This window comes from Leptonotus elevatus, chromosome 2, assembly GCF_054856555.1.
Source record: "Leptonotus elevatus isolate MCC_2025b chromosome 2, RoL_Lele_1.0, whole genome shotgun sequence".
Taxonomy (NCBI): Eukaryota; Metazoa; Chordata; class Actinopteri; order Syngnathiformes; family Syngnathidae; genus Leptonotus; species Leptonotus elevatus.
In genome coordinates, this window is record NC_141240.1 from 9,561,758 (window position 1) to 9,578,920 (window position 17,163).

At 39.8% G+C, this 17,163-nt stretch overlaps 1 protein-coding gene across 2 annotated transcripts; it reads right to left on the minus strand.

The window, feature by feature from the left end:
• Positions 1-1,813: 1,813 nt before the first annotated feature.
• Positions 1,814-16,744, minus strand: LOC147178355 (forkhead box protein P1-like). 2 transcript variants are annotated; one of them, XM_086069808.1, is made up of 16 exons: positions 16,637-16,744; positions 13,977-14,117; positions 9,644-9,784; positions 9,462-9,548; positions 7,011-7,122; positions 6,819-6,927; positions 6,588-6,695; positions 5,448-5,535; positions 5,103-5,180; positions 4,790-4,982; positions 4,576-4,652; positions 4,405-4,506; positions 2,598-2,725; positions 2,422-2,467; positions 2,169-2,332; positions 1,814-2,083 (listed from the first exon to the last, which is right to left on the minus strand). In XM_086069808.1, the coding sequence occupies exons 2-16, from the start codon at positions 14,100-14,102 to the stop codon at positions 1,924-1,926; spliced, it is 1,719 nt and encodes a 572-aa protein (XP_085925934.1). In that variant the 5' UTR covers positions 14,103-14,117; positions 16,637-16,744; the 3' UTR covers positions 1,814-1,923. The 2 variants fall into 2 exon arrangements, with proteins under 2 accessions (XP_085925934.1, XP_085925933.1); XM_086069807.1 differs by having other exon boundaries at positions 9,462-9,551.
• Positions 16,745-17,163: the final 419 nt, after the last annotated feature.

Below are 17,163 nucleotides of genomic sequence, written 5' to 3' on the forward strand. Positions count from 1 at the left end.
AACTAAAAGAAAGAGACACAAGAAAAAGATTGACGCATTGTCACCTTGGAACAAAAAGTGGAGGATTTGGAACAGAATCTTCGTATCAACTATGTGATAGTTACAGGTATCCAGATTAAACCGCGCCGCAGTTGATTCTGACCAAGCTTCAGCGAATGAGACTGTGGAACAGCAAGTGACACCTCAACTCAAAGATTTGGGATTACATTCAGATGTGCTTTTGGCTTCCAAATGGAGGGACACGACCACCGGCAGTTCTGATCAGGTTTGTTGACAAGAAGAAAAAGATTGCTCTTTTGAGAGATAGCTACAAGCTTAAAGGTAAACATGTCTACGTCAATGAAAAGCTCACAAAATGAAATGTTGACATTGCCAGAAGGGCGCGACAATTGAGAAAGAATGGATTTATCGAGAACACATGGACAAAAGACTGTTGGATCTTCATCCAAACAAAAGAAAACTCATCTTCTCAGAAGAAAATACGGATCGTGAAAAGAGTGGAAGAATTGGCGTTTGAGTTTGAGAGACAATAACTGCTGTCAGTAACTCAAATCATTAAATTGTGGATTATGTCTTACCCAAATGAAATTATTTTAAGATATCACTAATTAACCCAAAACTGGAGCTGTCATGATTTGAATCATGTAAATATAGCATATGATTACTTGCTGACACTGCCAAGGTTAACTACCTTTATACACCTGCATTGATAACATGTATTGCTGTTCCTGTAAGAATGTAAATTTACAGTTGTCCGGCTCTATTTCTGTTTGCACATGCAAGGCTGTCGTGATAAGGTTGTATTGCGGATGCAATGTATCTGCTGTAAATAGTTACAATGGGGTTGGTGAACATGGTTCCGGGATGCGGCAAGCGGGGGCAACTCCGCTGGGGGGGGGGGGGGCGCTGGCCTTGGTGAACGCTCATCGGATGCTGGCAACAGTGGTGGCTAAACTGACCAGAATGGAGTGAACATTGCTGTGGAGGCAATGGGCAGAATGCAAGCCCATTTTATGTTATAGCTACATCACCCTTAGGAATAGGTCATAGTAGCACCTGTGGCTAACAGTCTGAGATGCTAATGCTAGCTCAGTAAAGCCAGTGCTTCTATTTTGATAAAGCTCAATATGCGTTCTGTGGCTATTACTATATATTACATACTTATGTAATCACGTGCAGTACATTTGGGTTCATGGGCAGTTCAGAAGCCACGTGGCTTTGGCCAGAGATTGACAGATTTGTGAAGTGAGGCTACGTTCAAATCTCGCTAGCAGTTTCACCACTTTGTCTACAAGACAAGCGCAAAATGAGAGCAATTACACACACACATACAAAAACCACACATCTTTGACAGTTATCATGATGAATTTATTCTTCATACAGTTGGTCTACAGTAAAAGGTATATCTATAGCATCTACTTACATGCTCAATTTGAGAAAATTCAGCAATGCTTGTGGTGGGGGTGAAAAATACCAACACGTATAAAGACATTCTGTTTTGGAATCACCTGATGATATCGTTACATACAAATATATGCGATCACGCAGGCAGTGAACATATCAGGAATCATCTCTCTACAAATGCATATATAATATGACTAAAATAAAAATCAACTAGTGTTTTTTTAATTATTATTTATTTTTGTTTTTTCTTTTCATTTTGAAGTGCTCCCTATCAGTGTTCCCTTTCCTTTGGCTTCTCTGCTGCTCCTCATGCTCGTGTTTAAAAAATATCCACCATGAAAAGACAGTTTCACATGTGTGATCTCACTTGACTGTACAGAATTAAAAACTAGATTAAAAGAGCCCCCCCCCCCCCCCCAAAAATACTGATAAATAATAAAAGAACAACAAGAGTGTGTTTGGTTATGCAGATGAAGCAGTTGCAGTTGCTTTCGGAATCCGAGATCTCGGACCTCGTGGTCAGAGAGAGGGCACGCGGTCCAGACGGAGCCTCTCGGGGCTGCCGCCGTTGTCGTCGTCGCGGGTCATCTCCGGGCTGTGGCCGTGCTCGTCTGTGCTCTCGGGAGATTCGTACGGGTAATTTTCACAGATTTCCTCGTCCTCGTGCTCCTCTTTGATGCTGTTTGAACAGAAGCGGGAAGACACGGTGTGCTGTGTGAAACGCATTTAATCACAGAACATCCAATAATGCGCTTGGTGCATACAAAGCTTGCGGCGGCGACTGCGTAGCGCTGCTGTCGCTTTGGTACCCGGACCCATTGGCAAGGGCGCCGTTCATCTGCTCTTGGAGGATGTGGGGCAGGGAATGCAATGGGATGCTGCCTATCGCACCCGGGCTGAAGAAGGAGCTGCAGTTTAAACCTGCAATCTGCAAAAAAAAAAAAAAAAGTCACAATTTACATTTAGAGAAAGAAAGAAAGGATCTACTTGTCTAGTTGCCCGTTCTCACGAGCCTACCTGGGAAGCAGAGCCAGCTAAACTCTGTCGGTTTTTCAAGAGAGGTCTGTAATTGCAAAGAAAAAAGCGAGTCAGAGCTCGGCGGGAAATGACTGCCAGTCGTAGACGCCAAAAACATTGGGGTGGAACGTCGGGTCTGAGATGGTGTGGCGTCAACAAGGCATTAGCCAACTCACCCATTACCGGCTGCCTTCTGGGGCCTTCGTCTGTGGAACTCGATCTCGTCCACCGTCCACACGGCTCCCTTCACATTCTCCAGGCGTACAAAGCACTTATGGAGGCTCAGGTTGTGTCTGACGGCGTTCTGACAATTCCAGAAAAATCACACGTTACAATATGCACACCATGTCGTGATGGGAAAATGAAGCTTCATGAACCACTTGCAATTATTTTTTTTTACTCCTTTAGATGCTGCTCTTGGCCTAAAGAGACAGTCAGTCATCCCTAGCGCCATCTAGTGGTGAAGTAATAATTCATTCCTTTTAAAGTATCGCGTAAACGTATCTTTTTTTCAATATAACCGTAGGTCTAGTAATCACTAATTATTAACTCATTCACTGCCATTGACGGCTATAGACGTCAACAATTCATTTGAACTATTAGTTTTTTCCCACTTTTGTTAACAATTTTTTTTTTTATTGTACATTTAGAACAGATATAAAATGTGTGATTAATCGTGAGTTAACTAGTGAAATCATGTGATTAATTACAATTAAAAAATGTAATCGCCTGATGCCCCTAATTAAAAAAAAATGATTATTAAAAAATTAGGGGCTTCAGACGATTAAAATTTTAATAACAGAAATAATATAAATAGTTCAAATGAATTTTTGACGTCTATAGCCGTCAATGGCAGCGAATGAGTTAATTGAATTATTAGGATTAACAAAATGTAATCGCCTGACACCCCTATTTTTTTATATTTTCTTTTTTTTAAAGAAAAGATTATTAAAAAAATAAATACCAATTTTTAAAGAAGAAAAGATGATTAAAAATGAGGGGCGTCGGCGATTATTTTTTTCGTAATTAATCGCATGACTTCACTAGTTAACTCACGATTAATCACAAATTTTATATCTGTTCTAAATGTACAATATATTTTTTTTAGGTTTTCATAATCTTGTTAACAAAAGTGAAAAAAAAAAGTTAAACTAATAGAAATAGTTCAAATTTTTGACGCCTATGGTTAAAGATGGGTGAGTACCAATGCCAGGCCACATTTCATGGTATCGGTACTCGCGACGCATATCGATGTTGGTATCGCCCCCCGCTATTGTGGCCATTTTTCGGTCAAGAAATGTCAGAAAGACTGTGGGGAACGAAAGTTTTGTTCCGTCTCGTTCGTTTCTTGTGTGTCTCCTTATGAGGTAACCACTCGTTCATTTCATTACTTCCGGCCATTTCGGCGTGCGTTACTGAGAATAAGTAAGTACTCTTGTTGTGAGTAATATCACCTATGCGCTTAATTGCCTCGTTAACTTCGTAGAGCTGCGGTGCTAAAAATAGAACGGTGCTGTTTACGGCCCTCGCAGATGCTAATTATAGCTCTTATATGCAATATAATCTAATATGTAATGAACGCAGAGCGTAAACAGAAAAACAGAGCAGCCTTCCAAATTAAAAGCATGGATTTCAAAACAAGACATAATTAAACATCAGTTTGAGGAATTCTTAAAATGGTAGATATTGCTAAATTACTTGAAGCCCTATTGTATTGAATTGAAGAAGTTGCCCAACTACATATTTTGATTGGGACTCTTTTTTGGCCACTGGATTATTTGTTTCATCTTAATTTATCGACTTTTAAAAAAAAATGCATTTTATTGTGTGCTCTATGCACAATGATAAAGGCTAGTGCAATCGAAATTGATAAAATGACCACGCATCATTAGGCCTAGATGCCATATAGAGGAGTAAAAAATAAAAGAAAAAAAATCACAAGTGCTTCATGAAGCTTCATTTGTTTGTATGTGACATCCATACCTTCCACGTGGCTGCATTGCGCCGGAAATAGGCAAAGTTTCTTGTGAACCAATTGTAGATTTCATTTAAAGTCAACTGATTGCGCGGTGACTCGTATATTGCCTGAAGGAGATGAAGGAAATGTTGGAAAGTGATCCGAAAAGCCAGTTTTGCATTTTCATACAACTTTACCTGCCGTATGAGAGATGCATATGTAAATGGCGGTCTAACTTCTGTGCTCAGGTAGAACTCCTTATTATCAACAATATCTGTTGAAAGACAACAATCTTACACTTATATTCATAATTCATATAATTTCAAAATGTTGTTTTAATGTCGAGAATCGAGAGAATCTAGGCATAGATAATGAGGCGGATTAAAAGCTCCTGTGTCCGCCTCCATTCACCTTGGCTGACAGAGCGGCTGTAGCGCCTGCGAACAGGCGTCCCGTTGAAGCCGCCGTTGGGAGTGAGGACCGAGGGGGATTCGGACAGGGGCGTCAAGGGCGTGGACGGCGCCGTGGCGCTCTGGGACAAGCTCACATGGGGACCTTTGGGTGCCGTTGCCTGGGAGAAGGACACGTTAGGCACGAGGTTCGCCTGCGGAGGAAAAACACATTGTGTCACCTGAGAGAGAATAAACGAACATTGCGATTGTGTCTCTTGAACCATGAAAGGGAGATTCAGTCTACATCAAAGCGTTAATTGATAGAAACGTACGGGCTGAGCTGCAGCTTTGGGCTCAGACGACTTCAGATGAGCCATCATTGCTTGGAGTCGCTCTTTGTCTTTCTTTAGCTGCAGGAACAGAGAGGTGCTAAATTCACTGACTGCGACATGACAGAACCTCACGGGCTTATTTTCTGGCACACACTTTCTGGAGGTGCGAGCTCGGCTGAAGACGCCACTTCTGGTTCCAGGCGTGGTGTGAAAACAACATGGCACTGCAGTTGGCAGCCATTTTAAATAAAGTTACTAGTGTGTTGGCTCACTCTGCAAAGTTTACTTTCTTTGATTTGAAAAAAAAAAGAAAAAAAAAAGGGGTAGAATTGTTGGAAAACAAACCTGTACTTCCAGCTGCTGAACCACTTGCATCTGCACACGACACTGTGCGGTGCTCTTGTCGTCAAGTGTGTGTTCATTGTTCAAATGTCTGCAGAAAAAAGCAGCAGCAAACATTATGGCTGCAAATGGAACGTGTTCAATGTGACATGTATTGAAAAAAAAAATGCATAAATGGATTTTTTGGGACACAGGTGTTTTCAAAAACCTCTTTTTGTGTCTTCTTTTCATCCACACACTGATGGTGTTTATTTCAAATTAATACTAAAAAGTTTAAGAACGAGTGACAGACCGATATGTTTTTTTTCAAGGCAGATACCGATACTGATTATTTGTCGTCTAGGAAGACGATAACCGATATTTCAAGGTGATATTTATTTTCAGTAAAAGAGTGACTATTAGTGTAAAAACCAACAACAACAAAAACCAACAACTTTTTCTTTTAATTTTAAACATATAAAGAATGGACAGATTTGTTAAAAAAAAAAATAATAATAATAATTATTGCAGGGAGCTTCCAGGGCAAGTAAATAGTTTTCTGAAGTTTTGTACTGTAAATAAAGTTTTCTAAAAATTCCAACATAATTTCCTTTTTTTAATTTGTTTATTATTATTATTTAAAAAAATAAAAATAAAAAGTGTAGGGAGTTCCTATCGTCAGCACAATTTTTGATAGATCCATAAATGAAAAGTCCCCTGTATCTCATTGAGCGACAAACGCATGCGAATGTAGCTAATTTGGGATATTCGTCAAGGTTCGTAAAAAGTTTCAAAAGATCTTGGCAGTGAAAAATTGTCTGAATATGTTCGAAATGTGTTTACAACAAGTAAAAACTGATTGTAAAAGTCTTTAACCCGAAATTCGCAAGCATTCACTGCTCCGTGACATACCAGCTTTATCGGCCTTCAGATTTGTAAAAAGGCAGATGCCGATATTTATCAAAATGCCAAAAATCGGCACCGATAATCGGCCTATCCCTTTTAAGAACCACTGTTTTAGACGGAAAAAGCATTTTAGGGCGCTTGGCTTTTTTTGTTTGATAGTCACAAGCAACTCTCCAATGAGTAAGCAATTAAGTAAGCCTCACCAATGTGTCTTGTCGGAATGTCCAATCAGTGTTGCGGAGACCAGCTGATACTCACTTGAGAAACGCCTGAAAGTCTCCAAAGACCGTCTCACAGCCGGGCCACTTGCACATGCCGTTCCCGTAGAGAGCGTGGCTACTTGGCGCGTTTTCATCCAGCGAGCCGCTGCAACAAGTCATAACACACGAGCAGTTTCAGTGACGCACTTCTGGATGTGTAATCACGGAAAGGACCGGCCCGCAGTACAACAGGATGTAATGAAAGGGTTCCGTTTGCACAGGAAAGCACCTTTCCTTCCTCTTCAGGAGAGCGGGATGGCCGTTAGTCGCAGACTGGTGATTGGACGACACACTGGAGTCCCCGCCCGTGGATGACGCACCGCTGCCATTTTCACAGCCTGAAATAAGGCAACACTGCGTTACAGTCTGTCTGAGCTTCCCTTTAGTGGCGATCAGGCGCAAGATTTGATTTGTGACGTACCGGCAACAGTGGTGGGGAGCACGGAGAGCAGGCCTTGCCTCTGCAGGTTGAGCAGATGCTGTTGCTGCACCTGAAGGAGCTGCTGCTGGATGGCGATCTGCTGCGCTGTAAGCTAGGACACAAACACAAACGGTCGGATTCATTAAAGGGCGCAAATGTGACTGCGCTTGAAAACACAGCTGATCTACTAAGTGGGCGCACCCAAGATTACATCTGCAAAATAGCCCCCCCCCCCAAAAAAAGAGCTATTCATTCAAATCTATTCAAATAGTGATCAGTTCAAAGTTCAGTTTTTCTGAAAAGCAGGTGCAAATCAGCACCACTGTACATAAGAATGCATGTGGATGTGGCAAAATGAGAGATGATCTTTTCCACTTACATAAATCGAGACTGTCCATTCAGCAATACAATTTTGGAGCTTATGAATGATCATGGAGCAAGTCACAAGAAGGAGTCATGCCATATTAACTTATTCGCTGCCATTGACGGCTATAGATGTCAAAAATTCATTAAAACTATTTCTATTTTTTTTTATTTCATTTTTGTTAAGAGTACGAAAACCAAGAAAATATATCTTTTTTGTACATTTAGAACAGGTGTCAAATTTGTGATTAACCGTGAGTTAACTAGTGAAGTCTAAGATTAATTACGATTACACATTTTAATCGCCTGATGCCCCTAATATTTAATAATCTTTTCTTAAAAAATAAAAATAAAAAAGATGATTTTTTTTTAAAGAAAACATGATCAAAAATTAGGGGCATCAGGCGGGATTTTTTTTTCATCATAGATTCATAGCATTTTTGTGTCATCAAGCAATATTTATTGAATTATAGTTTTACTTTGGATTGTTGTGTTTTACTGCAGTTTATCTTTCGCCCACTTAGTAATTGTTGAACATTTTTTCCTGACTTCTGATTTCTAAAATAGTTCAATTTGTTGTGTATATATGTAACTATACGATGAGGATGATTCATATGGTTTCACAATCCTGTCCTAACAACCCTCTGAGGAAATGAATAACTAAATGTAACCTGTGACTGAAATGTGTTTGTAAAGCAGGCATTTATGGGAAGAGATGTTGGACTTGCTGAAGTTACTCGATAATGGTGATGTTTCAGCGACACCCGCCATGCTCTTCATTTCACTGTGGTTTTACAGTACGCTACTCCCAGAGGATCAACTAATGTGGTCAGGAATACTCCCTTCATTGTCTGCAGACAAACCCCTCGTGTGCAAAGTCAAAGCACATTTAGAAAGAAACTAAACATTTCCTGCATCCGCACGCCCACACCTGCTCTCAGCCCTTCTTGAATTTATGACATTCTGCTAATTGCATGTTGACATCACTGTAAATTGCTTCTTTTTTTTTTTAAATGATGAAATCGCAACATTTTGCAATTTAACATTTTTTCAATATTTAACCTTTGACAAATATTCAACCCAGATGAGCAAAAGAGGGCTGAGTTTTTGTCACATTTCACAAATAAAGTCAAATATAAACAGTAATAAAGTATTACAAAATACTAGGGGTCTTACAAAAAATCGATACAGCAATATATCACGATATAACAGCGCCGAATGCAGCCGAATGGATTTTTAAACATAAATTTTTTATGGGAACATTCAACAAAACGTCTTACTTAGGGTTAGGATTAACACATTAAGCATGGATGAATGTTATATTAATGGAACATTAAGCCTTAATATTTTATTTCAGTGCTGTTCAAACATGAAACAGACTAAAACCTGTTGGTTAAATAATTCAGTTAGCCTGAATTTTCAGATAAATACATTTTCATACAAATCTTACAGTGTATATGTACAAGTTTACTGATTAGTATTTTCTAAATTTGAGTTTAAAAACCCCCCGCAATAATACGTTTTTGGATTCGTATCGGGATTAATCGGTATCGAATCGTATCGTGACCTATGAATCGTGATACGAATCGAATCGCCAGGTACTAGGCAATTAACACACCTACAAAATACCGAGTGTGAAACAAGCATCTTTGCCATTAATTGCTAAAGAAACGAAGATAAACAGTAAGGCAAGGAACAAATAAACAATAATTGCATAAAACTGTTGTTTTGTAACCAATGTAGCCAAGCTAATGTTGCTTTAAACGCTCTGCTCATCATTATCAATCATCACTCTCAGTTCTCACCAGCAGAAAACATCAGACACATTACACAAATAGGCAAAATACAGAAAATCGTTCGGGCATAAAGATATAATAGTGAACTATGCCATTGTCAAGTGCAGTAGTACTGTTACATTCTTACTTCTGCTCAGCAAAATGTAGGTGAGCTGAACAAGGTCAAGGTAGCGAATCCACATATATAATTTTTTTTGTCTTCTAAAAAAAAAAAGAATCCCCATAATTCTGATTACTGGTCCCTCCTATCACGTATGTTTGTCACATAACGGGCGCAAATATGTCAACTTACCTCCTGGCTTACTATGCCGGCATTCTTCTGTTGGAGCAGCTGCATATTTAGCTGCTCTTGCTGATTCTTGAAGACCTCTTGAATTTGCTGCTGCAGACATGTTGATGAAAACAAGAGTTGGAGCGAACAGAAAGGTCGGTCGGGCCCATTGAAGACAGACAAACGCCGTCCAGACAGCGTACCTGGTGCAGCATGAGGGCCTTCTGCTGCTGGAACAGGGCTTGGATCTGCTGAGGGCTGAGGACCTGCTGCTGCGCCGCCTGTTGCTGCTGCTGCTGCGGAGCCTCGGTTGGTGGGGTCATCATGGATGACGATGCTGGAACCTGTGACAACCACAGCACTACGTCTGAACAAGCTGACTTGAATGAGCAAATTGGTGGATTTTGCATCTTCCAACACTGTAAAAAATTAGATGTTTGCTTAAAGCGAAAGATAGTCGGTTTGCAATTTATTTCGCCTAAGCTCGACACATCTTGTAGCGGGTACTCAACATTAGTTTAGTTGAAATATATGTAAAAATTGTTTTAAATATCTGTGTTTTTGTTTTTTAAGCCTACAACTTGTCTTTTACAGTGTGGGATTTGTGAGGTCCTAAAGAACAGTTAGCCGTGCAGTGCCTGTTTTAGTGTTCAGAAATAAAAAAGAAAAAAAGCAGCAAATGAAGAAACAGAAAGTAATTCGTGTATTCTCCAAAAACAAACAATGTACAGTAATTTATGGACTATAAAGTAGTGTTAATTTTATCCGCCATATTTAAATTAAGTCTCAGTTTTAGTCCAGGTTCAATCACGCTTGTTAGTTTTTGTCAAAGTTAGTCAACCTCATCCCGTTTTTATTTTGTCCATTTTTAGTCTACAATAAATCTAGCATTTTAGTCCAAGAAAACATTATTTTATTTGTCTAGTTTTAGTCAACACAAACTGCCAACGTTTTAGTCTAACTTTAGTCAGAACAATAATTTAACCCCTGTTTATTTTTTTTCTTAAATCAGCAGATTATGTTGAACATTTTGGATCTAAAATTATTTCACATAAAATTTTCTCTCATCTTTTTGATGAAAAACAACTCGACACACAATTACAGTATATCAACAAGTGGCTACTATGGCTCTGTGCTATGAGCTAGTAAATTAGCCAGCATTAGCTAGCGGTCGGATTAGCATGTAGCACTCACTAACTGCAGATTTGAAAGGGGGTGTGACAGTGTTAGCAGAGACGACGAGATTTTACGAAATCATATAATTTTCGTCTCGTTTTTGCTCGTGAACTAAAATGTCCATAGATTTTAGTCCAGTTTTTAAGTGAAGTACATTTTCATCTCGTCTTCATTAGTCGACGAAAATGCATGCTAATTTAGTCCCAGTTATTGTTTATTAATGAGGGTTTTAGTCTGGTCTACTGTAGTTTTAGTCCAGTTGACGAAATTAACACAAGGCGCACCTGACTATAAGCCGCGCTAGCTAAATTCGAGGAATACTCGAGTTTGTTACACATATAAGCCGCACCCAACTGTAAGCCACAGGTGTCTGATGAATGTTACCGCACCGGGTTCCCGCTACTTTCTTTTCCATAATGAGGGCACAAATTGTTTCGCTCTCGTTCCGTCTCTCCTACTGTATTTGGGCTCCCTTGGTTTGTTTTGCGCAATCTGTCAGTCTGCGTGAACATGCAAATTAGCGCCTCCTATTTGGCATCTTAATGAAAGATCACAACACGGCCCGAAACGGTATATACAATTTGTTTGAGTGCACACACAATTTTAACGGCTTAGTAAATCAGGACCATATAACCAGGGATGTATCCTTTCATATATAAACACTAGCAACACCACGTGGGACTTTTACAGAGGAAATGGACGTTTTCACTGCTGGCCAGTCGGTGTTTTTGTGAACTCTTAAACAGACCCACACACAAAACACAAAGGAAAACGGGTGTGGTGTCACTCACAGTGCTGAAAACACTGACGGAGAGAAAAACAAGATGAAACGGTTGAGTAAACATATTACGAATGCACTTGATAAGACGAATGCCCTTGTCGGTTGGGTGGTGAGGAGTCACGCGTGTCTGAACACGCTTAACAAACATGAAAAGGAACAACAAACAAAATGTATACCAGGAAACATATTAAAGTCGGCAGAAATAAAGTGAAGTAAATCTGCTTTAAAATAAGAGTTTCAAAAAGAGACTACTAAGGCTACTAAGTCACTTATTTTAGTGGTGCAACCCCTTAAATATTTTTTCTTTCATTTATTTGAGTAACATCAAATTAAATAAACAATTACAAATAAAGTTATACAACGGTGGTGCTCAAAAAGAGTATTTAGAAGTTCAGAGAGCTTATCATGTTTTTAGTTTGTTTAAATGCTATAGCATACAGAAGGCTTTGATGCAGCCTCTGAACTGAAGAGAATGCTTGAAGCAATGGTAGTTATTACAAAAACGGCCAGCAGGTGGCAGCAGGTGGCAGCAAAGTATAAGAGATTAACCAGGGCCATGTTGCAAAAAGCTCTTTCCCCCACTGTTTTAAACAGATTAGGGAATAATGATGAAACTAAGCTATATTCTAATGCTAATTGCTCCAAAACGGAAACAAATAGAAATGTACTTTTTTTCCTGATGAAAGAAGAGACTTGAATCTTTTTTTTGGTAGGTCCTATGTTTTTATAGCAATAGAACACAATATTCTGTAGGCCTTACAAAATCAGTCAAAATCCAGTAAATCAGCCGGGAGTGAAGGGAGTTGCTTCAGTGAAAGCATAAAGCATAAACATGTATTTGCCTTCACATCCATCAATACGGTAGTAAACATTTTAGGACAACTCCTATTTTCTGACATCGCTTCCCATTCTGTATTCATGGCCCATACCATATCGGATTATTGCAGTTGTGTAAAATCACAAAGTGTAGAGCTGAACTGAAGCATTGTTTATGCCCACTTTGGCTTGTAACGCAGAAAAGAAGGCATTTTGAAAGAATCATATTGTTTTCAAAGTTGCAGGCCACATCAAACGATGTTATGGGCTGGACTGACATGAGGACCGACAGTCTGACACACAACTGAGTGCTATACGGACCGCATGACGCATGTGCACACGACTAACGCCATACCATCAAAGACACTTGATTATTTTTTCCAACTCACCGTCTAGTGTCGAACGTTCTATCAAGCCGATCCAGCTCCAAATTAACCAAACAACAACAGATGGCTCAAGGGAATTAGAGCGCCATCAAAACAACAACAACAACAACCACCAGTGCCACAGAAACAACATCCTCTACTGAGCAGGCAGCGATTTACCAACCCCCACCCCACTCCCTGTCGAGCCTCACTGCTCCGGCAATGTTTGCAGTAAACATAAACAAAGTCATCAAAATTGCACAGAGACTAAATAATGAATAAAAAGCAGGCAGAGCCTGTTTACGAAAACAGAATGCAGGATTCATATTTTAATTAAGGTCTGAACCACAAACAAACATCTCTCTCTGAGGCAGAGTCTGTTTAGAGTCGGGTAAACAAACTGACGGAGAATTTCACAGAGGCTGTGGGCTAACAATAACAGTCGACGGCCTCCTTGTTTGGCCTTTCTTATGAGATTCAATGCAGTCGAGGTGGCCACAAAAGCGTTGAAAAAACAGGTCTACCCCACAGACAGACAGACATACAGACAGACAGACAAAGCTGGTTGGCCCCTCTGTTTTTCTGTGGACACCATCAACACAACAACAGCCTTTGCCTAATCCCTGTTGCCATGGCAGCCAGCAAGTCCAAACATCTTGTGTTGTTGTTATTGTTGAGAGTCATACCAGTGAGCAGCCGAGTGTAAACACAGATCCGTTCCTGCAAGACTGGTCTTGTGAACTCGGAGATGACTGACAGAAAAACAAAAAAAGCACTAAAACCTTATACTAATACGCATCCTGAAAAGGACAAGCATCTGCAAAAACACCCACAATATTATATTACACAGCCACAGACATGTGACATTCCCTAGCAGACACACACCTGGGCACAAAAATTCAAATGTTGATTGAAAATAACATTGCAATTAAGCAGGGAAATAAATAGCACCACAATTTGCTGTCTGAGACTTGTTAATGTCAGTGATGATGTGGGGGGGAAAAAACTAGAGCAACAAGAAAATCCCCCTCTCAGCACCCTCCCTTTCTAAATCCCTGCACCCCTCTCTGTGCTAACTTTCAACAAAAATATAAAACACAGTGAGGGGTTCAAGGCTATACAGTACCTTCACTTACGAAGCAAAAACCTCACTCAACTTTGGATTTTTCTGCAGCAGTGCATTTATGTACAGTGTCTGTCTGTCCATCCATCCATCACACCAACACCTGCAGAACTCGAGCCCATGATTCACACACTAAAGTTGAATGGTGATCTTAAGTGTGTGCAACACATTTGTTTTGCTCGCAATGCTCCAAACCTGAGGTAAACGGTACCAAAAGGAGCCTCTGAACAATCCGTGTTTGTGTAATAAAGAGAAGGCAACAGGAATAAACTGACCCTGGGTGACTCTGGGGGAGGAGTGTGGCCGCTCCTTAATCGACTGTCATTCTCAGCATTTTTCCCGTTCTGCGTCCTAACAGCTGGAATGGAGTGGCTAGATGGTTCTGACCCAGACTCGTGCATCTGGACTTCACGGACCTGAGAAACAAACAAATGTGTGTACATTGAAACAGCTGGATGTGACCGAATGGAATATGGAAAATGGTGAGGTTATTTAAAAGTCAAGGAGCATAGTAAATTAAATCCCTCTACCATTTATACACGTCAGTATTGAGCATGGAGGAAGGAATGACTTCATAATTTTTATATTATGAAGTCAGTCCTTCCCCCATGAAATTTATATCTGAACTTAACGACTGTTGTTATTTTACTCTCTCTTTCTTTCTTTTGTGTTTTTGTTTTGTTTTTTCAGTCTTCAGAAAATATTATTTAGCGTGTACCAACTGCCAACATCAAAAAATATATAAGGATAACTTATGTTGACAACAGTAACCTGTTCAGGAGAGTTTGGGAATCTTAGTAAATCATATTAATAAACAGATGGGTACCTTTAGTAACACTCACTGGACCACCATCCAACATTTCAGGGGTGGTTCTAAAACGGTATAACTTAGAAGTGATCATGTATTTTTACTAGGCAGACATTGAAAATGCTTCATCCTCACACAAGGGAGGCAAAAAAGGCTCGTGAAGAGACATCAAATGTAAAAAGGATGTTATGTTGACTAAAGGACACACGGCACTCGGGCGTGGTTAGCGTAAGAGGAGTTTTTCTTTTCAGAAATAAAAGTTCACTTGGAGATTTGTCCAAACTTGGTTTACCCCACAGTGTTTGTTGACGCCATTCTGCATTTGAAACCGAAAAGGGCACAATTCCTATAAGCGCTTATTATTGCTTGATTTTAAGGCATGCACGCACAAATACATCTGGCAGAGTGACAACTGTGTTGTTAGGAGCTACTCTGCCAAAAGAACGTCAATAGAAAAACACAATATTTTTATTCACCGTTAACTGAAATCACCAATGTTGTTAGCAATCTACCAGGTTAGAATGTAAAAGAAAACAAAAAACAAGCTAAAGTACAAGTTGCAAAGAGTCTCCTGTGAAACTGCGAGAGGAACATGCTTGGTCTATTTGTTGAATAACTGAGTGCTGCCATGGCTACTGTAAACACAGGGGCCCTGGGTCTGTGTTTATGTGCAAACATATCTTCCTTCTGGAACAATTTACCATTAACCAGGTGGTGCGATAAACGGCCGTGTCAGGTAGTACAATGCACAAGAAGGCTTTTATGTGTACAGCTTGGGAGTGCTTGAGTCGAAAGCTAAGCGGCATAAACAAAAGTAAATAAAGTAGGCAAACAGATAATGTGAGCAGATGGAAAAGCTCAGATGAAACAGGCCGTGTTGCCTCAAGGAGAACGTCATTTATTTTCAAGGTTTGCAAACTTATAAATCAAACATGCAAAGCAATGGTTAAATATACAACGGACATTTAGGCTCACAAGTGAATCAATACCAAATTACTTGGATTGTTGGGACTAATGTCCATGATACAGATTCAATTTTGCTTAGCCACATAAGAGACAATAAGAAATGAGTACTGTACTTCCTTGCATGAGATGTCTTGGGAGTAGCATTATGAAATGAATGAAAGGGATATTGCAAAGATGGTTAAAAAAAAAAAAAAAAGTGAAGTGATTCCTGCAAATGAAAGCCCATCAAAACCATATCCGGCGTTTGTGAGCAAAGTTTCCAATCTGTTTACTCATGATTTCAGAATCAGCGTTACTAGTGTTACTACAGAAGACAAAAAGCTGAGTTTCCTGTTGTCATGTCCTGAAGACAAGAGTCAACTTTTTTGGGAGAACCAAGAATGATTATTATTGTGCATTCAATATATTTTTTTAATTCATGTATTAGGAGCAACACATTATAGATAGTAAAAAAAAAATGACTGTGGCAAAGCTGTTCCAAAGAAAGACACAATAATATGTGTGAGGTTTAACATTCTCGTGCATATGAGGTATTTGTAATGCATTGCAACGTGTCTGCATCGCTTTCATCTGTTGGACGGTCGATGCAATCGTTCTAATCAGTCTTGTTGTTTGTTAGTTACAAATCTGTTTCAGAGAAGAATACTAGTGGTAGCATATTTAGAAAGCTGGGCTCACTTCACTTTGAGGACGCGTCATTTTCACTCACTGTTTGACATTCAGATATTAGTAACCTGAACACGCCTGAGTAGGTGTCACATAGGTGTTGCTTACTATTAATAGCTGTGCTATACGTTTGGCAGAAAAATGAATGGACTCGACATCCGCCGAGAGCAGCCATTGCAGTATGATGTTTCGAGTGAGGACCCTAACATTAAGCTAGTGGCAACAAGGGGAATGAGGAACTGCGAGTTCGCATGTTGGATATGCGAATGAGCGCGTGCTATTCATAAGCTATATTTTCTCGACTCTCCTCCAGATATTATGGACATGTTTTCAAACCTTGAGGTTCGTAGCGACGTACAAAAAAAGCTAGCCGCTAACCGAACGGTATCATATCTCTCCTCGTTTTGCCAACGGTGATCTGGCAATAAATGTGACGTTCAGATCGACACTCGTGTAAAGGTTTATCTGCGTGCGATTTCATTAACTTTTACTCACCAGCCTGTGTACGCGTAGACAATGTTGGACTCGGTGCGGTGTCGGGAGAATGAAACTCGGTGTGGCTTCGTTGGCGGCGGGGTTAGCCACAAGTTGCTAACAGAGGGCGTGGTTTCGGTAAAAGTAAACAATGGTGACGTCATGTCCACACGCGGGACAGACAGCTCGCCTTCGGGGGGGAAAAAAAGATCTCACGGGTCACTCCGTCTCTGTAAAATTTACCCACATCTCGGGACACTTGTTAAGATTATAGTTTAAAATTTTTTGCAACAAATAAATTCTCTACGATTTATCCAAAATGTATTTAGTTAATCAGTTTGGATTACCACTACACCCACATTACTTTCGCAATATGTTCATACCTCTTTAATTTTTGTATTTGGTAGCCTGTTGTCCAATATATTGTGCAAGTTGTCATCACACTGTGGACAGTCATAGTATTTTAGTTTATTATAAACAACACATTTTACAACATAGTTAACGCTCTCTGATAGAATTGTCAAAACCTTTGAATGACTCCTACACAA